At 37.4% G+C, this 24426-nt stretch overlaps 1 protein-coding gene across 5 annotated transcripts in view; it reads left to right on the top strand.

Annotated features, from left to right (window-relative positions):
- Positions 1-3243: 3243 nt before the first annotated feature.
- The window catches only part of LOC106066414 (myosin-IIIb-like), a 45807-nt gene continuing 24624 nt past the window's right edge, over positions 3244-24426 (top strand). The window contains exons 1-4 of one of the 5 annotated variants that reach the window (XM_056041932.1): positions 3244-3451; positions 12514-12669; positions 23570-23635; positions 23758-23888. In XM_056041932.1, the coding sequence (XP_055897907.1) occupies positions 12562-12669; positions 23570-23635; positions 23758-23888 (305 nt within the window). In that variant the 5' untranslated portion in view covers positions 3244-3451; positions 12514-12561. Of the gene's footprint in view, positions 3452-10152; positions 10374-12513; positions 12670-23569; positions 23636-23757; positions 23889-24426 lie in introns of those variants that run through there. The other 4 variants (XM_056041917.1, XM_056041911.1, XM_056041927.1 and 1 more) reach the window with 4 other exon arrangements.

Below are 24426 nucleotides of genomic sequence, written 5' to 3'. Positions count from 1 at the left end.
GAGTCAGTAGCTGACGGTTTTCAGAGAGGTACGGTGATGTGGAAAGGCGAATCGACACTGGCAGTATTTTTAAATCTAAAACAAAGTCTGGAGGCAGGGTCGAAACGATCGTGAAAGGGGATGATAAGGCCAAGGTAGCAAGACAAGACTCCCGTTAGGGTTGCCAAAGATGTTGCGAGAGCATCCTCATTGCACTGTGTGGAGTTGTAAAAGAGCTCCCGCAATTTTTGTCAACGTCCAGGCGCCGTCTCTCAATAGACTGTTACATAAAAGGCGTGTCCCGCATGGTTAGCCTGGTAGAGAAAATGAATATGGCGGGGTTCCGGTGTACGCGGCCTCCGACCGTCTAGTTTCTGGAAGTGCGCACGTTCTGCACTATCTTGAATGGCGTTGCGCATGGCGGGGTTATAACAATATACTATAATAGTCTATGTGTATACTGTTCATTCAGGCCGGTGAGAGGAAGCTCTTGTTCGCTTTTACTAGCCTTAAGGTTCCGAGTGCAATGCACAACTCTACACAATAATTTCAAATGGAGGCAGGGATTGTTGTTGAAATTGATGAACCTGAGAGTATGCTAAGTTCCTAACGGACAAGACGGTTCACAAACGCTACAGATCTAGCATGTCACGCAAAAGAACGCTGAAGTAAGGTTTACCGCAAGGCTCGTCATTACCATGCACGTTACTCTTAGTCTACATAAACGATCTTACATAACGAGTGTAGTGTCGATCTATGCTCTTTGCCGACGACCTATTAAGACCGGGAGATCCGCTGCAGCTCTCATGGCGGAAAGCCAATGTGACCTCGTCACGATTTCATGCTACACCCGTATGTGGAAAATGGAAATAAACTGCTCAAAGACGGTCTACCTGCCCTATTCACTTTGGGAAAAGACATCCACCAAGAAAACATAAACATGACAATTGATGGGACAAGGCTCCAATTAGACCCACGACACAGGTACTTGGGAGTAACTCTGGATCCTAATCTGGTTATGTCTTATCATGTGCAAGAAGTACGACTAAATACCTCAGCAAGATTGGACGTTATAAAGTGGATGGCCACGACGAAATGGGGCGCCAAAGCAAACGTGCTAAGTACGCTCTATGTACGGTAAGGTCGCAGGTCGAGTAAAGTCTCTTAGCACAAGTCTACGCTTCGCAATCGTCTCTAACAAGCCTAGACTCTGTGCAGAATCAGGCTGAATCTGTGGTACATTTCAGACAACGCCAATTGGTGAACTCATGGCAGACATCTCTGGCGGAGGGAACGAGCCGTTTTGTTAGCGTACGAGAAATAGTGCACTGTAAACCTAATAGGAATGTGTTCCTAAAATGTAGAAATGAAGGTAAACACTTGGACGTCGCTGGGTTGAAGCGCTCCCCCGGACTATGACGGCTGTGAACGTCATTGTTTGGGTCTTGGTGGTTCTCCTAATAACATTGTACTGTGTGAGACGCTATAGTCTAATGTAAAACCGTTTCGGTAAAGTCTAAAAGTCTTGAACTAACCACTAATAAATAAAACATGTTAGTTGGTGTTAAGTCTGTTTCAAATCTTAATATATAACTAATAAGTAGGCCTATTTAAATATTGATTAAATGTCATAAAAAAAAAGAATCATCACTCAACCCATTTTTGTAACTATAAATGAATGTATAAATTAATTAACTCAATGGTTAATAAAATTACAAGGTGATAATTTTTATTGTAAATTTTTGGAGGAAAATTGAAATTGAGGGGTGGGATGACACCCTGAGCAAACCGCACTGGTTTACACTGACCCTAGAAAGGCCACTGGTTAAACCTCAAATCACCCCCTTGCTACGCTCATGGAATTTGGTGTTTGATTTAGTTTTTTTTATATTTGAGGAGGGTGCTTCCCCCTCCAACTCTAAAAATTGTTGACTAGTTTTCTTTAGTTTATCTCAGGCTGTATAGCTTGACTTGAATCAGGGATTCACTTTGTTTAATGGAGCCCAGCGACTGGTAAGAAAATAGACCAATGTGGAAGATATTTCGAACAGGGGGAAGGAATATTTTATTATATATTTTTTTAACACATTTTGTTTTTACATAAACCGCAACGAAGACCCCCCCACACACACACACACACTAATTGGATGAGATAAATCTCGGTCAGTCGTTGATCCCTGCAAGATTGGTTGGTCACGTGGTACAGCTTTGCTCCAATGTGTCACTAATATGTTAAGGTAAGTGTAAGGGAACTCGGGGTGAGTTCTTTACTACATTCATATGGCTCGATAATCTAGGGTATGATTCTTACATGCAGACCTTACATGTGCAAATATTACAAAATATCACTCAACGAAGGTGTATAAAATTAGTCTTTATTTACAGCCCACAGCAAGTACACATATAATATTGAATACGTAATCATCAATAACTGAAATACTAAAATGTGCCCATCTGACACACTACAGGGTGCTTAGACTAGATTCATTGAACAAAAGGCTATCAATGCCATACATAATATTACCCACAAATAGTCAGTTCTCATACATAACAATGAATAGAAATATAAGTTATGACATCTCCTTACGCTAGGTATAAAACTGGTAAACAAAACACAAACACCCTACTCAGACCAGGTCAGCTCTCCAACTGCTAGATTGACCGCTAGAAACCTAATTGTCCCCCCTTGAAAATCTCGTGATAAAAACAATTCACACACCAACCAACAAAATAAACCAAAACACACACACAATCTCACATCTTACACACCCCCACTCTTGACAGTAAGTCACTTTGACAACAACCCAGACCGACAGATCATGTTCACTGGCGCAAGACGCAACTATTTGTCTATTTCACTTCCTGCTCTAAATGTTGAACACTGTGTCTTGTCATTGTTATGTTTACATTTTATTTATCAGGTATAACATCTAGATCCAATACTCTCTGCATTATTTTATATTCAAGAGTGGAGTTCTTTATACAAGGCCTATATATTTATATAAAAGAAAGTCCAAGAAAATGACCAACTATAATAACTTAGCTACGATCAATTTCGATTCACAATAAAATCAAAGACTCAAATGCGTCACATTCGTATTCCTTGGTTAAAAAATCTCACCATCCCCCAATAATAAACAAACAAACTTTAAATTCATTTTTAAAAAGTATACGTTCCTAATAAATAAGGTTAAATCTGTTAACTAGTGTAAATGTGTAGGCCAGTGCCTACCGCAAAGTGTGGACTGTGTGCGTGTGTTACCTCAGCTAGAGAAACGAGTCTATATTAAGTCAACTAATTCAACTGCCATTCACGATCTCTCGTACAATAATGAAGCCCGCAATAAAAATGAAAGGGAATCCCCGGTCTAATATCCTGTCCTTTAAGGATTACTTTCTCAAGACAGTCGAGGTACATAACAAACCTGTTCAGATTATTCTGCATGGTACAGAATCCTTTCAAATTAATAAGGTAAGTAGACATTTTCGAATCAATTAGTAGACATAAGCCTTTTTAGGCACTTAATTGAAGAAATTACTATCAGAACTATAAGTAGTTCAAGGCCGGAGACATTCTAATTAGCAACCATTGAAAGGCAGAGTCGAGTTTCTCACCTTTTTAAAGATAGCTGAAGGCCTATATTTGAACGTTGTTTTTCAATTCATGAAAATGTAAATCACCGAAACTGTGAGCAGAAACTTTAATAAGTGATCATTAAAATATTTTTGTATAAATAGATATATTATGAAAATTTCTCTAGAAACTAGAAACAACTTTATTATGAGAATTGTTTTGAGTTTTGACTCCTAAGATTAAGAAAGATGACAATATTTCGCTATGTTAACCCTATCCGCCTGTGACCCCAATAGTGTAAGTCTACATCCTAGCTCTAACACTTTTTTTTGATGTTATACTTAGCACTAGATACTATCGACAAGCATAAAATATGCATGTTAATAAAACAATTGTAATTTGCTAACAAATAAGATTTACAAATTTGCCTTTAATTTTATGCCTCCTAATTTCTATATAGTAATGATGCCTTTGCTGTACTATCTATCTACGTAGCTATGATGTTGTTTTATCAATCAACGTAGCTATAATGTCATTGCTAAACTATCAATCTACGTAGCTATAATGTCATTGCTAAACTATCAATCTACGTAGCTATAATGTCATTGCTAAACTATCAATCTACGTAGCTATGATGTCATTACTGAACTATCAATCTACGTAGCTATGATGTCATTGCTAAACTATCAATCTACGTAGCTATGATGTCATTGCTAAACTATCAATCTACGTAGCTAAGATGTCATTGCTAAACTATCAATCTACGTAGCTATGATGTCATTGCTAAACTATCAATCTACGTAGCTATGATGTCATTGCTAAACTATCAATCTACGTAGCTATGATGTCATTGCTAAACTATCAATCTACGAAGTTATGATGTCATTGCTAAACTATCAATCTACGTAGTTATGATGTCATTGCTAAACTATCAATCTAAGTAGTTATGATGTCATTGCTTAGCTTACTATTATTCCGCCTATCTATTACAATTATCTACTAGCAATCTATTGTGCACTAAATACTCTTCCCTTTGTCATCTGTACTTGAATTGGTCTTGAATCAGACCAGAAGAACTATGTCAGAAATAGAAAAGGATATGCTCCTCTTGTGACGGTAACACTATCCTTGACTATAGGGGATTTTCCTAAATGGAGTCCCGGGTGTTTACAAAATACGGAAGCACCGATAAGCTATTTAGTTTTAAAAGCACTTGATCGTTATTGCGCATATTTTAGCACCGCAGAAACAAAATAAAATTAAAACTGTGCTGTTTGTATCTTAAAGTAATTACAAAGTTTAGACCAACTCACTCTGTTTGTGTGTCTGGTAAAAATGTTTGTACACATTATTTCTCCCACACACTTATTTCGGATCAAGTTGAAATTTCGCACAATTGTTTCTTGTAACTTAAAAAAAAGAATCAGTAAAAAAAAAAAATAATTAACCAATTAGTTAATTAAATAATGGTATTTAATTATCTCGTTTTGGTATCGAACAAGGGAAAGAAATTGTACTTGGCAGATGTGGTAGTATAAGTTGAATTAGTCCCCTTAATAATTTGTGTAGAGAATTACGTCGTCACTTAAAAGTTTGAAACTAACAATAGCTATGAAACATTCTATTCTCATAAGCACTTAGCAGGCACAGTGGTTAGTGTATTGGCTTGAGGAGGCTTAAGCCATCGTGTTGGCATTAAAGTCGTACAACTTTTTTTTTTTTAAATGCATTTCAAAAGCGATGACGGTAACATTCACACAGATCACAGATGCCTTCTTCTTTCTCTCTTTCCCCGCTTTTTTGTTTTTCCAACTGGCCCAGACAAGTGATAGGCACTTAGAGTATTGAGAAACTGATAGGCACTTAGAGCATTGAGAAAGTGATAGGCACTTAGAGCATTGAGAAAGTGATAGGCACTTAGAGCATTGAGAAAGTGATAGGCACTTAGAGCATTGAGAAAGTGATAGGCACTTAGAGTATTGAGAAAGTGATAGGCACTTAGAGCATTGAGAAAGTGATAGGCACTTAGAGTATTGAGAAAGTGATAGGCACTTAGAGCATTGAGAAAGTGATAGCCACTTAGAGCATTGAGAAAGTGATAGGCACTTAGAGCATTGAGAAAGTGATAGGCACTTAGAGCATTGAGAAAGTGATAGGCACTTAGAGTATTGAGAAAGTGATAGGCACTTAGAGCATTGAGAAAGTGATAGGCACTTAGAGTATTGAGAAACTGATAGGCACTAAGAGCATTGAGAAAGTGATAGGCACTTAGAGCATTGAGAAAGTGATAGGCACTTAGAGCATTGAGAAAGTGATAGGCACTTAGAGCATTGAGAAAGTGATAGGCACATAGAGTATTGAGAAACTGATAGGCACTTAGAGTATTGAGAAAGTGATAGGCACTTAGAGCATTGAGAAAGTGATAGGCACTTAGAGCATTGAGAAAGTGATAGGCACTTAGAGCATTGAGACAGTGATAGGCACTTAGAGTATTGAGAAAGCTAAAAGAATGAAATTGCGCTAAACAAAAACAATTGGTAAAATATTTCTAATCGCAAAGATGTATTATTGTTAATCTAGATTGATTACGAATTTCATCACATGACTGATCCAAGCAGATTGTCACAATTACACTTAAGCTTTGTTTAAAAAAAGGATTTGTGTGCATTTTTCCAATTGTGTAATTTAGTTGACAATCTCTTTTAGCTTCCTAACGTTTGTCATAGGGTCCATTGATTCTATAGCGTCCTTAAATGTCTACATATTGCTTTCTCTTCTTTTTATCTCTTACTTTATATTATTCCTTAAAGGCAGGGTCAGTTTCACTCGGTGCGGTGATTTCACGGTGTCACCCCCCCCCCCTCAACTTTCTCCTATAAATTCATTTCCCAAATAAAACGTTCATTTGTTCTTATAGTTGAGTTACAATACAGTCAGCTGATGACACGACTTTAAAATGAGTGTTATAGTTGAGTTACAATACAGTCAGCTGATGACACGACTTTAAAATGAGTGTTATAGTTGAGTTACAATACAGTCAGCTGATGGCACGACTTTAAAATGAGTGTTATAGTTGAGTTACAATACAGTCAGCTGATGGCACGACTTTAAAATGAGTGTTATAGTTGAGTTACAATACAGTCAGCTGATGGCACGACTTTAAAATGAGTGTTATAGTTGAGTTACAATACAGTCAGCTGATGACACGACTTTAAAATGAGTGTTATAGTTGAGTTACAATACAGTCAGCTGATGGCACGACTTTAAAATGAGTGTCGATCGGTACGTGACGTTTTGGCGCCGCCGTTTTGGCGACGGGACGTTTTGGCGCGAGCCGTTTTGGCGACGGGACGTTTTGGCGCGAGATATCATTTGACGATAATTTAATAAGCACGTAGCTTTTTTTTTAATGAACCCTTGAATTCCAGCGACTTAGGCAAATAACCATGGTGTCTATGTATACTTAACTTAAAGTATTTTGAGAAACATGGTACATGTATTATATTTTTACTTATATTAGCAAGTGTTTGGTATGTATAGCTGGAGATACCATACAGTCATTCAATACACCAATGTTAATGTAAACAAATAATTGCATCAATTTTTAGTCTATCATCGTTTCATTTTGTTTTTAATTTTAAAGTAATATCTTAAAAAACGTTTTTGAAAATAAAAGTGTGCCTCTTAATAAACACACATAGGCCTACACCAGCCAAAATGTTTATTAAAGAAAATGATGTGAAAAACAAACACACATTTACATTTAGTACGTGAAAAATATGTCTTAACACAAACACTCATGCAAAACCAAGATATGAATAATTCTTTTAAAAGAAATAATACAATAAACTTACATAATGTATTTCGCGCCAAAACGAAGCCTTAGCATGGCACTAGCGGATCCAGAACTTTGGAGTGGGGGGGGGGGGGCGATTTTTTTCCAAACCCTAACCCTAACGCCCAGTAAACCCTAACCCTAACGCCCAGTAAACCCTAACCCTAACGCCCAGTAAACCCTAACCCTAACGCCCAGTAAACCCTAACCCTATGCATAAACGTCCGTAAAGCATATATATATATATATAAGAATAATTCAGCAGTATTTCTCAGTATTTTCTTGCATTCTTCACTGCAGAAACGCATTCTCCTGACATCTACAGCTCTTTATCCATCAGTGGAGTTCGGGGCGTAGCCCCGACGCCAAAAGCGTTTTCTTGCATTCTTCACTGCAGAAACGCCTGCTCCTGACATCTACAGCTCTTTATCTATCAGTGGAGTTCGGGGCGTAGCCCCGACGCCAAAAGCGTTTTCTTGCATTCTTCACTGCAGAAACGCCTGCTCCTGACATCTACAGCTCACTATTCATCAGTGAAATTCGTGGCGAAGCCCCGACGATAAAAGCGTTTTCTTGCATTTTTCACTGCAGAAACGCCTGCTCCTGACAACTTCAGCTCACTATTCATCAGTGAGTTTCGGGGCGAAGCCCCGACGCTAAAAGCGTTTTCTTGCATTCTTCACTGAATAAACGCATTCTCCTTACCTAAAGCTCATTATTCACCCTATTAAAAAAGGACTTTTTGAATAATGTTGTACTTGAAAAATATTCTAATTTGAATTTATACGCCCTTAATACATTGCAAATAAAACCGATTTGTTCCTTGAAAAGATCAGATACCCCACATATTTAGATTAAGGCTTTGAGGATCGCCTCCGAAAAAAAAATTCGATAAATAATATTCAATAAAATTCAAGCATAAATTGTGAGTTATAGTCCCAAATTTAACTAGAAAAATATTAGATTGAGTAAAGGTTGGAAAAAAAGGTACTCATCTCAATCGTGACTCATACTGAAAATTTTTGTTTGAATTCTAACTTTTCCAAAGTCTTTCTTAAAATAATTATGATAAAATCATGTGAAATTACATAAACTCTGTCTGGAAATGGGAGGGGCGGTAGAATGAAAACGATTTATCCTCGCTCCTTTTTATAATTTCTGCTAATGATTGCATTTGGCATTAAAGAATAAGGGTGGGGTGACTCGATATAAGAATTTAATTTACAGCATATATAAATTATATTAGTGGCTGATTTTTTTTACATTTTGTAATTTCTTAACTATAATACAAAAAGAAAAATTATTGCTTTGTCCGATGAGGGAAAGGAGATGGCATGTATCGCCCCTCCCACCTTTTTCCTTTTTCATTTTATGTTTACTAATCATAAAATTTGAGATTAGAGTGTGGTGCGACATAATATACAAATGGTTTCACATATCAATTATATAGATATTCAACTATTTTTGTTCACAAACTATGATTCCTCCATACAAATAGGACCACTCCCCACTCAGAGGGCTAGAGCGGGGAGGGCAGTACATGCAATCGCCCCCCCCTTACCCCACCGAATCGGCCAAGATACCAGAAGGGGAGCGACATAATATCAAATTTATATATCAATTCAACTAATCTTGTTCACAAACTATGATTTCTCCATAAAAGTAGGACCGCCCCCCCCCCCCCACTCAAAGGGTTTAGGTGGGAAGGGCAGTAGAGGTTTCGCCCCCCCCCACACACACACACCAATCGAACAACAGGGAAACGACATAATATAAAGATCGGTTAAAATATCAATAACATGTTTTAATCATATAGATATTTAACTGATTCTTTTAGCAAGCTGTGATTTCTACAAATAAATTGGACCGCCCCCCCCCACTCAAAAGTTTATGGTTGGGGGGGGGGCGGATTGATTTCTATCGCCCCCTCCCGACCCCACCAAATCGGCCAACATACTAGAGAGGGGGGGCGAAATAATCTAAAAATAGTTTGAAATATAAATAATTAGTATATATTATTAACATAAGTAATAAATTCGTATATAAATTGTGTGACTTCTATACTAAAATTCGTCCGCCCCCCCCCCTTCGGCCGAGTGGGGGGGGGCGATCGCCCCTACCGCCCCCCCCCTGGATCCGCCAGTGTAGCATGGTGTAATAAGAAAAAAGGGCCCAGGCCAAACAATATCATAGAACCTATCAAATATCATATAGTGTAAATAAGACTATGTCCTTTTATTTACCGAGGAGAGTTGGGGGGGGGGGGAGGGATAGGGGAAGTGATACTCGAATTTACGGGCTAGTCCAATGCAACGCAATACATACTAGAATTAAATAAGTATGGGGGGGGGGGGCGTTTAACTTTTTCTAGGTATATTGTTATAAGTAAACAAAAAAGGGAGGGGCTCCATTATAATGTTGAGGGAGGGGTCCATGGCAAAATAAACACACAGCCTGGATAGAAATCAACGGACGAAGTCGGTGGGTAATACTGGTTTGTATAGTATAGTCAGAAAAGTAAATACTTATTACATTACATAGATTGTGTAAAAAGTTCTATGAAAATTCGCCGGGCCGGGCCGGGCCGGGCGGGGGGGGGGGGCGCTCCCTCTGGATCCGCCAGTGATACAGACGTATGTCTTAACAGTGAGCTCATACTTGCTAGAAGTGTTGACACTCGCTGTCAAGAGAGTTAAAAATAACAGTCAACGAAACAATAGTCATACAAAAAATGCTTTGCAACGTCAAGTGCATTGTCCATGTGTCACGGTCACGCGTTGATTGATCTCTAAAGGATTTACGATGTGTAGGCTACCTGTAAGCTCGAACTAAGCAAAAAAAAAAAAAAGAGTGTATACCATTATGACCATGATGTAGCGCTATGTCTCGTGTAGATGTGATCTTCTGGTGTCAACTTGATCATATGGTGTTGTTTATTTACACACAAGTTGTTAGACTTGAAAGTCACGTGACAAAAGCTTTCTTGTGAGTAGTGTGTTTTTTTTTAATGCTCTCTATTTTGTGTGTGTGTGTGCAAAAGGGGATGGGAGGGGGTTTAACAGAATCAATACAGTTCATTGGTATGGACAATATATAATGAATACATTAGTGTGACTAAAGTGAGGAGGTGGGGCCGGAAAGAGAGAGAGACAAAGAGAGGGTAGCAGTAATTATCTCTTTGTCTTAATGGAGTCAGTAAGTTTTTCAATAGTCCATTGACTATAAATCTGTTTCATTGCAGAAGGGTATTGGTTATGTGACATAGTTTTATTATTCAACCTATGGAGACTGTCATTAATAAATTGTTAATGCGACCCATACAATTTAGCCGAGATCATTCCATGGGCTTACCTCTAAATAATGGCTGAAGTAGATATTTGTAATAAGCAGCCTAGCAATAAATCATCAGTAAACTTTTTTTTAACTGTCGCTGGCTTTGTAAAGTTTCAACACAGCGTACAGAGATCGAATCTCTTTTCAATGTATTTAACTAGAACAAAAAAAAAAAACAATACTTTAAAAAAAACAAAGCTTATAGATATTAAGTGTAATTGTATCAATAGGTTCAATCAAATGTGTAATTAAATTTGTTATTGATCTAGACTCTAGACTAACAATAATAAATCTGTGCGATTAGAAAAATTTTCACCAAATTGTTTTTGTTTAGCGCAATTTGATGTTTCTCAATGCGCTATGATCCTATCACTTGTCTCAGTACGCTATGATCCTATCACTTGTCTCAGTACGTTATGATCCTATCACTTGTCTCAGTACGTTATGATCCTATCACTTGTCTCAGTACGCTATGATCCTATCACTTGTCTCAGTACGCTATGATCCTATCACTTGTCTCAGTACGCTATGATCCTATCACTTGTCTCAGTACGCTATGATCCTATCACTTGTCTCAGTACGCTATGATCCTATCACTTGTCTCAGTACGCTATGATCCTATCACTTGTCTCAGTACGCTATGATCCTATCACTTGTCTCAGTACGCTATGATCCTATCACTTGTCTCAGTACGCTATGATCCTATCACTTGTCTGGACCAGTCGAGAAGAAGAAGGGAGGGGAGAAAGAAGGAGGTTAAAGGTTGAAGGTTACCGTGGTAGCTTTTTAAATGTATCTTATTTAAAAAAATTGCACGACTAGAATTTCAATTGGAGGGTTCAAGCCTCTTCAAGCCAATACACTAACCACTGTGCCAGCGATGCTATCTAGTGTTAGTCTCAAGCTTTTAAGCGACGACCTAATTCTCTACATAAAGTATAAAGGGAACTAAATCAGCTTATACCACCACTTCTGTCAAGAACTATTTCTTTCCTTTGTTCGATACCAAACAGAATAATTAATGACCAATTGACACTTTTTTTTTTGCTTTTTTTTTTTTTTTATTCATTGTTGTGCAAAGTTTTGACTTAAGCCGAGATTGAAGAAGTAACGTTTACAAACATTTGACCAGACAGACAGACAGAGTTGATATAAGCTTTATAATCAAAATGAAAGAAAAACAACAGTCAAAAATAGGGATTGAAACCCGATCTCCCTCCCCTGGCTACTGCCATGACGAAGATAATCTTTATCACTGAAAGCGGTTTTATAAAAACAACATGACAATCAAAGTGTCATTCTATAGATGAGTTTCATTTGTCATGTAAAATGTTTCAAATAGGCGCCTTACAACCTTTTCAAGCACTCCTTCTTAGCCTAATTTTATAAGTACCTCTCAGCATTTCTTGTTATTGTCAACAATTCATTCAACTATAGTTTGTTTTAACCACACATTGTGTTTCTTATTGGCAACAATTCATTCAACTATAGTTTGTTTTAACCACACATTGTGTTTCTTATTGTTCATGTTTGCATACATTCAGGTGTCAAGCTGACCGGCCTGGGAGAGGGTCTCTTAAAAAATCTTGACGCAGAAACCTAGGTCTATTTCTAAATATCGAAATCTGATCCATCTGTAATTGGAAAAGTTGGCGACCTTATACATTTAACATTGCAAAACTCCCTCTGTGATTATATTCAAGTCAGCTTCAGACGTTTCCATTTAGATCTAGTTCAAATCTTACTGTAACTAATTTAGTTGATTAGGTCTGTTTTTAAATCTTTATTTCAGAGGTAGCACTAACATGTTATTGTAAATTTGGAACTAAACTGATGTACGATGGACTCAGAAAGAGGAGACATTGAAGATTTGTCCACTATAGCTGATTTAGATGAAGATATCTTATTGCGTGAGATATCATCCAGATATCTCCAGGACAAAATATATGTAAGTACATCAGATACATTAGATAGTGGAATACAAACATTGTGATGTAGACCTAGGTAGTGCAATACAAACATTGTGATGCAGACGTAGATAGTGCAATACAAACATTGTGATGCAGACGTAGGTAGTGGAATACAAACATTGTGATGTAGACGTAGGTAGTGGAATACAAACATTGTGATGCAGACGTAGATAGTGCAATACAAACATTGTGATGCAGACGTAGGTAGTGCAATACAAACATTGTGATGCAGACGTAGGTAGTGGAATACAAACATTGTGATGCAGACGTAGGTAGTGCAATACAAACATTGTTATGAATACGTAGGTAGTGGAATACAAACATTGTGATGCAGACGTAGGTAGTGCAATACAAACATTGTGATGTAGACCTAGGTAGTGCAATACAAACATTGTGATGCAGACGTAGGTAGTGCAATACAAACATTGTGATGCAGACGTAGGTAGTGGAATACAAACATTGTGATGGAGACGTAGGTAGTGGAATACAAACATTGTGATGCAGACGTAGGTAGTGGAATACAAACATTGTGATGCAGACGTAGGTAGTGCAATACAAACATTGTGATGCAGACGTAGGTAGTGCAATACAAACATTGTGATGCAGACGTAGGTAGTGCAATACAAACATTGTGATGCAGACGTAGGTAGTGCAATACAAACATTGTGATGCAGACGTAGGTAGTGCAATACAAACATTGTGATGCAGACGTAGGTAGTGCAATACAAACATTGTGATGCAGACGTAGGTAGTGCAATACAAACATTGTGATGCAGACGTAGGTAGTGCAATACAAATATTGTGATGCAGACGTAGGTAGTGGAATACAAACATTGTGATGCAGACGTAGGTAGTGGAATACAAACATTGTGATGCAGACGTAGGTAGTGGAATACAAACATTGTGATGCAGACGTAGGTAGTGGAATACAAACATTGTGATGCAGACGTAGGTAGTGCAATACAAACATTGTGATGCAGACGTAGGTAGTGCAATACAAACATTGTGATGCAGACGTAGGTAGTGGAATACAAACATTGTTATGCAGACGTAGATAGTGCAATACAAACATTGTGATGCAGACGTAGGTAGTGGAATACAAACATTGTGATGGAGACGTAGGTAGTGGAATACAAACATTGTGATGCAGACGTAGGTAGTGCAATACAAACATTGTGATGTAGACCTAGGTAGTGCAATACAAACATTGTGATGTAGACCTAGGTAGTGCAATACAAACATTGTGATGTACATCTAGGTAGTGCAATACAAACATTGTTATGAATACGTAGGTAGTGGAATACAAACATTGTGATGCAGACGTAGGTAGTGCAATACAAACATTGTTATGAATACGTAGGTAGTGGAATACAAACATTGTGATGCAGACGTAGGTAGTGCAATACAAACATTGTGATGTAGACCTAGGTAGTGCAATACAAACATTGTGATGCAGACGTAGGTAGTGCAATACAAACATTGTGATGCAGACGTAGGTAGTGCAATACAAACATTGTGATGCAGACGTAGGTAGTGGAATACAAACATTGTTATGCAGACGTAGATAGTGCAATACAAACATTGTGATGCAGACGTAGGTAGTGGAATACAAACATTGTGATGGAGACGTAGGTAGTGCAATACAAACATTGTGATGTAGACCTAGGTAGTGCAATACAAACATTGTTATGAATACGTAGGTAGTGGAATACAAACATTGTGATGCAGACGTAGGTAGTGCAATACAAACATTGTTATGAATACGTAGGTAGTGGAATACAAACATTGTGATGCAGACCTAGGTAGTGCAATACAAACATTGTGATGCAGACGTAGGTAGTGCAATACAAACATTGTGATGTAGACCTAGGTAGTGCAATACAAACATTGTGATGCAGACGTAGGTAGTGCAATACAAACATTGTGATGCAGACGTAGGTAGTGGAATACAAACATTGTGATGCAGACGTAGGTAGTGGAATACAAACATTGTGATGTGGACGTAGGTAGTGGAATACAAACATTGTGATGGAGACGTAGGTAGTGGAATACAAACATTGTGATGGAGACGTAGGTAGTGCAATACAAACATTGTGATGCAGACGTAGGTAGTGCAATACAAACATTGTGATGCAGACGTAGGTAGTGCAATACAAACATTGTTATGAATACGTAGGTAGTGGAATACAAACATTGTGATGCAGACGTAGGTAGTGGAATACAAACATTGTGATGTGGACGTAGGTAGTGGAATACAAACATTGTGATGCGGACGTAGGTAGTGCAATACAAACATTGTGATGTAGACCTAGGTAGTGCAATACAAACATTGTGATGCAGACGTAGGTAGTGCAATACAAACATTGTGATGCAGACGTAGGTAGTGGAATACAAACATTGTTATGCAGACGTAGATAGTGCAATACAAACATTGTGATGTAGACCTAGGTAGTGCAATACAAACATTGTGATGCAGACGTAGGTAGTGCAATACAAACATTGTGATGTAGACCTAGGTAGTGCAATACAAACATTGTGATGCAGACGTAGGTAGTGCAATACAAACATTGTGATGCAGACGTAGGTAGTGGAATACAAACATTGTTATGCAGACGTAGATAGTGCAATACAAACATTGTGATGCAGACGTAGGTAGTGGAATACAAACATTGTGATGGAGACGTAGGTAGTGGAATACAAACATTGTGATGGAGACGTAGGTAGTGCAATACAAACATTGTGATGTAGACCTAGGTAGTGCAATACAAACATTTTTATGAATACGTAGGTAGTGGAATACAAACATTGTGATGCAGACGTAGGTAGTGCAATACAAACATTGTTATGAATACGTAGGTAGTGGAATACAAACATTGTGATGCAGACGTAGGTAGTGCAATACAAACATTGTGATGTAGACCTAGGTAGTGCAATACAAACATTGTGATGCAGACGTAGGTAGTGCAATACAAACATTGTGATGCAGACGTAGGTAGTGGAATACAAACATTGTTATGCAGACGTAGATAGTGCAATACAAACATTGTGATGCAGACGTAGGTAGTGGAATACAAACATTGTGATGGAGACGTAGGTAGTGGAATACAAACATTGTGATGCAGACGTAGGTAGTGCAATACAAACATTGTGATGGAGACGTAGGTAGTGGAATACAAACATTGTGATGCAGACGTAGGTAGTGGAATACAAACATTGTGATGTGGACGTAGGTAGTGGAATACAAACATTGTGATGCGGACGTAGGTAGTGCAATACAAACTTTTGTGATGTAGACCTAGGTAGTGCAATACAAACATTGTGATGCAGACGTAGGTAGTGCAATACAAACATTTTGATGCAGACGTAGGTAGTGGAATACAAACATTGTGATGCGGACGTAGGTAGTGCAATACAAACTTTTGTGATGTAGACCTAGGTAGTGCAATACAAACATTGTGATGCAGACGTAGGTAGTGCAATACAAACATTTTGATGCAGACGTAGGTAGTGGAATACAAACATTGTTATGCAGACGTAGATAGTGCAATACAAACATTGTGATGCAGACGTAGGTAGTGGAATACAAACATTGTGATGGAGACGTAGGTAGTGGAATACAAACATTGTGATGCGGACGTAGGTTGTGGAATACAAACATTGTGATGCGGACGTAGGAAGTGCAATACAAACATTGTGATGCAGACGTAGATAGTGCAATACAAACATTGTTATGAAGACGTAGGTAGTGGAATACAAACATTGTGATGCAGACGTAGATACTGCAATACAAACATTGTTATGAAGACGTAGGTAGTGCAATACAAACATTGTGATGCAGACGTAGGTAGTGGAATACAAACATTGTGATGTGGACGTAGGTAGTGGAATACAAACATTGTGATGCGGACGTAGGCAGTGCAATACAAACATTGTGATGCAGACGTAGATAGTGCAATACAAACATTGTTATGAAGACGTAGGTAGTGGAATACAAACATTGTGATGCAGACGTAGGTAGTGGAATACAAACATTGTGATGCGGACGTAGATAGTGGAATACAAACATTGTGATGCGGACGTAGGTAGTGCAATACAAACATTGTGATGCAGACGTAGGTAGTGCAATACAAACATTGTTATGAAGACGTAGGTAGTGGAATACAAACATTGTGATGCAGACGTAGGTAGTGCAATACAAACATTGTTATGAAGACGTAGGTAGTGGAATACAAACATTGTGATGCAGACGTAGGTAGTGCAATACAAACATTGTTATGAAGACGTAGGTAGTGGAATACAAACATTGTGATGCAGACGTAGATAGTGGAATACAAACATTGTGATGTAGACGTAGGTAGTGCAATACAAACATTGTGATGTAGACCTAGGTAGTGGAATACAAACATTGTGATGTAGACGTAGGTAGTGCAATACAAACATTGTGATGTAGACGTAGATAGTGGAATACAAACATTGTGATGCAGACGTAGGTAGTGCAATACAAACATTGTGATGTAGACCTAGGTAGTGGAATACAAACATTGTGATGTAGACGTAGGTAGTGCAATACAAACATTGTGATGCAGACGTAGGTAGTACAATACAAACATTGTGATGTAGACCTAGGTAGTGCAATACAAACATTGTGATGTAGACGTAGGTAGTGCAATACAAACATTGTGATGCAGACGTAAGTAGTGCAATACAAACATTGTGATGCAGACGTAGGTAGTGGAATACAAACATTGTGATGCAGACGTAGGTAGTGCAATACAAACATTGTGATGTAGACGTAGGTAGTGCAATACAAACATTGTGATGCAGACGTAGGTAGTGCAATACAAACATTGTGATGTAGACGTAGGTAGTGCAATACAAACATTGTTATGCAGACGTAGATAGTGCAATACAAACATTGTGATGCAGACGTAGGTAGTGGAATACAAACATTGTGATGGAGACGTAGGTAGTGGAATACAAACATTGTGATGCGGACGTAGGTAGTGGAATAGAAACATTGTGATGCGGACGTAGGCAGTGCAATACAAACATTGTGATGCAGACGTAGATAGTGCAATACAAACATTGTTATGAAGACGTAGGTAGTGGAATACAAACATTGTGATGCAGACGTAGATAGTGCAATACAAGCATTGTTATGAAGACGTAGGTAGTGCAATACAAACATTGTGATGCAGACGTAGGTAGTGGAATACAAACATTGTGATGTGGACGTAGGTAGTGGAATACAAACATTGTGATGCAGACGTAGATAGTGCAATACAAACATTGTTATGAAGACGTAGGTAGTGGAATACAAACATTGTGATGCAGACGTAGGTAGTGGAATACAAACATTGTGATGCGGACGTAGGTAGTGGAATACAAACATTGTGATGCGGACGTAGGTAGTGGAATACAAACATTGTGATGCGGACGTAGGCAGTGCAATACAAACATTGTGATGCAGACGTAGATAGTGCAATACAAACATTGTGATGTAGACCTAGGTAGTGCAATACAAACATTGTGATGTAGACCTTGGTAATGGAATACAAACATTGTGATGTAGACCTTTGTAGTGCAATACAAATATTGTGATGCAGACGTAGGTAGTACAATACAAACATTGTGATGTAGACCTAGGTAGTGGAATACAAATATTGTGATGCAGACGTAGGTTATAAAAATATTCCCCCAATCTCACGAGAAGATTGCATGAGAACTACATGGGAGGGGATATATTTACAGCGACTGCTAGTTATCTTGTTTTGGAAATCTTACTATGACTTTAGTTACAAACTTATGTGTACACAGAACTTGATGACAGTCGCAGAGCGACATCTTCACGGCCACCGAGCAGCTTGGCACAAAACATTGTGAACATTTCTTGGCTGAGATTGTCAACATTTTACACAAAGATGTTCACGTGAACTCTGACTTTGTAGTGACGATAAATGCTCACAGTGGCCTACACGCCATGTGAAATGTATTGTTATCATTTCGTTCTCTGACTTAAACAGTTTAGTGCTACTTGGATAGATGTTTCTAGTGAGGCGTCTTTCCATTAGGTATCTAAGCTGTCACTCAAAAAGTAACATTTGGTTGACATGTCAAATAACTAGATAAAAAGAATGTTTCAAAGAAATATATAAGCCTCGTATACATGGATAGGCTGAAGTTTCATTACTAGTATACATGGATAGGCTGAAGTTTCATTACTAGTATACATGGATAGGCTGAAGTTTCATTACTAGTATACATGGATAGGCTGAAGTTTTATTACTAGTATACCTGGATAGGCTGAAGTTTCATTACTAGTATACATGGATAGGCTGAAGTTTCATTACTAGTATACATGGATAGGCTGAAGTTTCATTACTAGTATACATGGATAGACTGAAGTTTTATTACTAGTATACCTGGATAGGCTGAAGTTTCATTACTAGTATACATGGATAGGCTGAAGTTTCATTTCTAGTATACCTGGATAGGCTGAAGTTTTATTACTAGTATACATGAATAGACTGAAGCTTCATTACTAGTATACATGAAAAGACTGAAGTTTCATTACTAGTTAACATGGATAGGCACAAGTTTCATTACTAGTATACACGGATAGACTGAAGTTTCATTACTAGTATACATGAAAAGACTGGAGACTCATTATAAGTTTACATGGATAGACTGAAGTTTCATTACTAGTTAACATGGATAGACTGAAGTTTCATTACTATTATACATGGATAGACTGAAGTTTCATTACTAGTATACATGAATGTACTGAAGTTTCATTACTAGTATACATGAATATACTGAAGTTTCATTACTAGTATACAAATCAATGAAGTCAATGTCTGTTCATTGCTTGATGTTATCAAAATCTTGCTAGAAGTTCATTGTTGTCATTATCTATGTATATAATTCTCCTCTTCCCTCAAGAGTTTAGACGAGAAGATGAAGTAAAGGAAAGATCACTCTTTTATTTCTTCGGATAGTCACCCCACGAAAAAACAAGAGGGGGGGGGAGAACAAGTGGGTATTCACATGTCGATACGGATGACTGCGCGCTGGACTGTCAAACCCTGCCCGCTCCCATCCCCCATCGTCCTTCGGGAGGTTTGGACTATGAATAAACTATCGTCAACTCTGAAGGAACATCCGAAACATGTAAAACATTTTACAAGTAAACACTAAATAGCAGCGCCAGACTTAACCATTGTGACCAAGAAGTCATGGAAAGAGAACAAGTAATCTACTATGTGTATTTACAGGTCACTATATAGCAGGACCGGACTTAACCATTGTGGGGCCCTATGCGAAACGAATTTCATGGGGCCAAGTTCGGATAGGGAAGCGGACAATAAGTGAAATTTAAGAGTTTGTATTAGAAAATATATTTTGTTTTTGCATTTTATTCATTCTTTACTACGTACAGAATTACTTTACGAGCCTTGCGTGTAGCAAAGTCATACAGTATATCATAATAATTCTGTTTCCTACATAGATCACGCTCAATAGCAAGAATTATCAAATGTTTTAATCTATCTATGAGAATTGTTGACCTCAAGTAATGCATAATGCCGTTTTTATTTATCGAGCGTAGGTTTGGCTTTTTCCATATAGAATGACACCCCAAAATGTCAATGTTTGTCTATATATTCCATATATTTTAAGGACTTTTTCTAAGGCCTAAGGCCGCCTTGCAAAATAGCGGCGTATTGGTCGACTAGTATTTATGTATTCTTTCTGTTCTATTAGAAATAGTTGTTGCTTGAATAGCGGGCACTGTGTTGGGAAAAGTAGGTCTTGGTTCATCTTTAACGAACAAGTAGATTACCTCCCTTAGGACCTTATAAAGTTTTCCATTAGTTTTCATTTTTTAAATAAATATCTTTTGTTCTAAAAAAAATATTTAGAGGTGAATTTTTTTTTTATTTAAAAAGAGAAAATAACTTCCTGTCATAGCGAAAAAAATCAAACTTAAAAAATCAAGATAACAAAAATATGTCAGTGTTATAAACAAACTCGTAGGCAGCTCCTAAGAGTCGCTTGTACGCTCACTGTCTCACACTCATCAAATTACACACACATTAATTAGTTCAATTGCTTTGTAATGAGTGTCATCCTAACTTACTGAATAGCACGCGTTTTTTCTTTAATCCTGTTTTTAAAATGGTTATTTACCATGCGCATAGGATATTTATTTAAAAATAGAACAGCTTGCTTTTAGAAAACTAAAGTAGCTGTAGAGCTTTTAGATGACGAACAGGAGGCCATGAAAAAAACTTTTCACACAACTTGCAGCTAAAACTTCTTCGTGTTTGGGTTAATATGAGGATCAGTTTCTATCAAGCTTGGTTTTTCTGTAAACCATTCAACCAAGAAAAAAAAAGGAATGAACCACCCCTCCGCAAGTCAGTCTGCTTATATGTATACTAGTTTAATATTTTAGCTATGCATATCTCAATATGAAAGCAATGCTTATCTTATTAAGTTGCACTCGGTGGAGCATCTATCCCGTAAAGAGGATCAGTTAAAGTTTTTTTTCGGTAAGCCCAAAGGACTAAGTGCTAGGGAAGTGCTATAGAAGTGCTATCAGGAATCACTTGAAAAAACCAGCACAAGAGGTTAGCTTTTTTTTTTAAATGGCGAAGAGAAAGCAACACTTGGCATCAGTTGGTTTCAGGATAGGAGAGCACTTATACAACCACAACGGAGCACATCTTCCAGAAGCAAGAAAACTTCAATCTAAGGCGAGGACAAAAAGAGTCTAATGGGCCTCCAGAAGACGTTTCCAAAATATGACCATTACACGTGGGAACTGAAAACCTTTGGAATATATATATATGTACATTTTTTTTTTTTTGCTTTTCCCGCTCGTGGCCTTGTAACCATTTCTAAGATATTGTTTTTCTATTTCTAAATCATCTCAGCTTGTTAGCTAGAGAATCTAGGGTTCATCTAAATTAACCTAAACAGACCACACGGCAAAAGTAAATATCTTATAAAGTACAGACGTTAAGATAATTACGTCCTATGCATTTAATGTGCCAATCTAGTCGTGCGTGTTTAAATAGCTTATCTCCTCAGTAACAATGTGGTCAGAAAAAAAATCATACCAGGTACCCAGAAAATTCTTTTTGTCTGAGACGATTGCTATTGCTCCATCTGATTGTTGTATGCCTATGGAAATATACAAAGTCTATTGATTTTAATACATTCATTGAGGATTCATGTTTTAGCTCTGTTATGTTTCAGCTCTGTTATGTTTCAGCTCTATGGTTTAGCTGTGTGTTTCATCTTTGTATGTTTCACAACTCTGTTATGTTTCAGTTCTGTATGTTTCAATTCTGTATGCTTCAGCACTGTTATGTTTCAGCTCTTATCTTTCTGCTCAGTATGTTTCAGCTCTCTATGTTTCAGCTCAGTGTGTTTCGCTCTATTATGTTTCAATGTATGTTTCAGCTCATTTGGTTATGTGAAATCTTTTAAAACTATTTTCTGTGATTCTCTTTACAATTATTTCACGACGGGGAAATAAAAAAGTAAAGTATTTTACCAAAGGCATTTTGACATCTCTAAAACCAAGTGCATTTGTAGGTCATCAATAACAAACTATTGAAAAGGCTCTCGCTTTTGTTTGCAAGTTTCGGGGTTGCATAGGTCAAGGATTTTGAAGACGTCATAACTAATCTAATGTTCGCAATCTACAACAAACTAAATTTTTATTTCTCTTCCTGAAGTGTTTGTACTAGCATTACAAATATTTAATTACATTTGAAAAAAAAAGGTCAAAATTTAGGCCTAATGCTCTAAAGATCTGATTGATATGCAAATAAGACTTACCTGTACATACTACATTCTGAGGTGTTTCGAAATAAAGTTAGCATACTCGGAAAATGTTATAGGGGTATATATTGAGACCTGAATTAATTAGCCTGAGCGTTTAAAATTGGGAAAATATCTCTCGCTTCTGTATTTATAATGCAAGTAGGAGATAGCATGTAATCAAGGCGCGAATGCCGCTATTAGCTTACATTCTACAATCTCTTTATGACAGACTCAATTTTCATTAAATAAAGAATATTTTAAAACATTGCTACATGATCATATGTGCACTTCTGCAATTCACATTTGTACAAAGCTTGTAACAACTCTGTCTGGTACAAAGTTTAAACATCCTTTTTTTTTCCCATTTCCCATTGTCGTATCCAGTTCAAACTTTGCACAATTATTTATTGAACCTGACAAGACATGAATCAATAAAAAAATTAAGCAATAAGTTCATTAATTGTTGATTAATTATTTTGTTAGATATCTAAATAAGGGGAAAATGCTACTTAATGAGAGATGTGGATTTATAGAGTTAGTTCCCTTATTACATTTTGACACGTTTTTTCTCCCACTTTCCATTCATGGATCAAGTTGAAATTTTGCAGCAATTAGTCAGTCGGTAACAAGACATTAATCAATTCAAACAATTAACCAGTTAGTTAATCATTTAGTACTAATTAATTAATTTTGCTTTATATAGCAGGAAGGAAACTAAACCCTGTAATTTTCAGATAAATGGTTGTAATTAGCGATTATTTCCCCTTAGAAAACTTTGATTTTAAAAAGTATTGTTTATTGCTTATTGAAAGTCCTACTTCTGTCGGGCACTCTTTGTATTAAGCAGAAAATTGAACATCTTGATTTTTTGTGTGTGGACATAGGCTACTTCAGTAATAGGGCCAAACATCATTTCAAATGATTTAAATTATTTCAACAATTTTCATTTACTAATTCTTCTTTTAAATACTTTTACCAACGTTTTTTTTAAATTAATTTTAATTAAACTTATATCATTCCATTTTATTTTCTAAAACCAAACAGACGTATGTTGGTGATATCCTGATAGCTGTCAACCCGTTCAAAGATATTGACATTTATGGCCCTCATGTAAGTCCAGCATAGCAAAGTATACAAGTAAGGCGTATTGAAGCTTTCATCTGTTCATACATTGTAAAATTAGTCAATTTGTAGCCCAACACGTAGGTGTAACTTGTTGACTTCTGTATCAGTACAGTCAGATGTACAAGAATATACCACAGAGTAGCCGGCCTTCACACATCTACGCTGTGGCTGATGCAGCGTACCAAGCTCTTACTGGTCACAACGGAAAAACCCCTGGTAACCAGTGTATAATCATAAGGTCAGTGTGCGTTATAATAGCTTAGCATAATAGACATTACGTAGGTGTTATCTGTTGTTCTTAGAGTTCAGTCTTAGAACGACCACAGATCATCTCGTGGACCATTTCCTCTTATAGCTAGAGTCCTATTGAGTATAGGGCCCTGTTTGGGAAAACAAATTCTTGTTCACTTACAAGTGGAAAGCGTTAGAGTAGCTGCTCGCTTTCCCCATGGCTAGGTTTTAAATACCTTTTACCTTTTTTGGTAGATTGTAGGCCTACAGAAGTCCACTGTCAAACATCTCGTCTCAAGCTCATGTATACAACAAGCAAGCATCGTAGCAGACTGTTTATATATATATATATATATATATATATATATATATATATATATAGGCTTGTCTTCTTCGAGTCCAAAGATTAGTGAGGAATGCAGTATTTCACGTGGATGCGCATCCCCAGCTGTGACCTACATATTTTGCCACAACCAGGGCAAGCATAATCATTGTCCGCAGGTGGTCGATTTAGATTTTCCTTTCGTCGTCTGCGTCTGTCCTCG

Source organism: Biomphalaria glabrata, chromosome 1 (assembly GCF_947242115.1).
Source record: "Biomphalaria glabrata chromosome 1, xgBioGlab47.1, whole genome shotgun sequence".
Classification (NCBI taxonomy): Eukaryota; Metazoa; Mollusca; class Gastropoda; family Planorbidae; genus Biomphalaria; species Biomphalaria glabrata.
The sequence above is the reverse complement of the archived record's forward strand: the minus strand, read 5'-3'. Positions and strand labels throughout refer to the sequence as shown.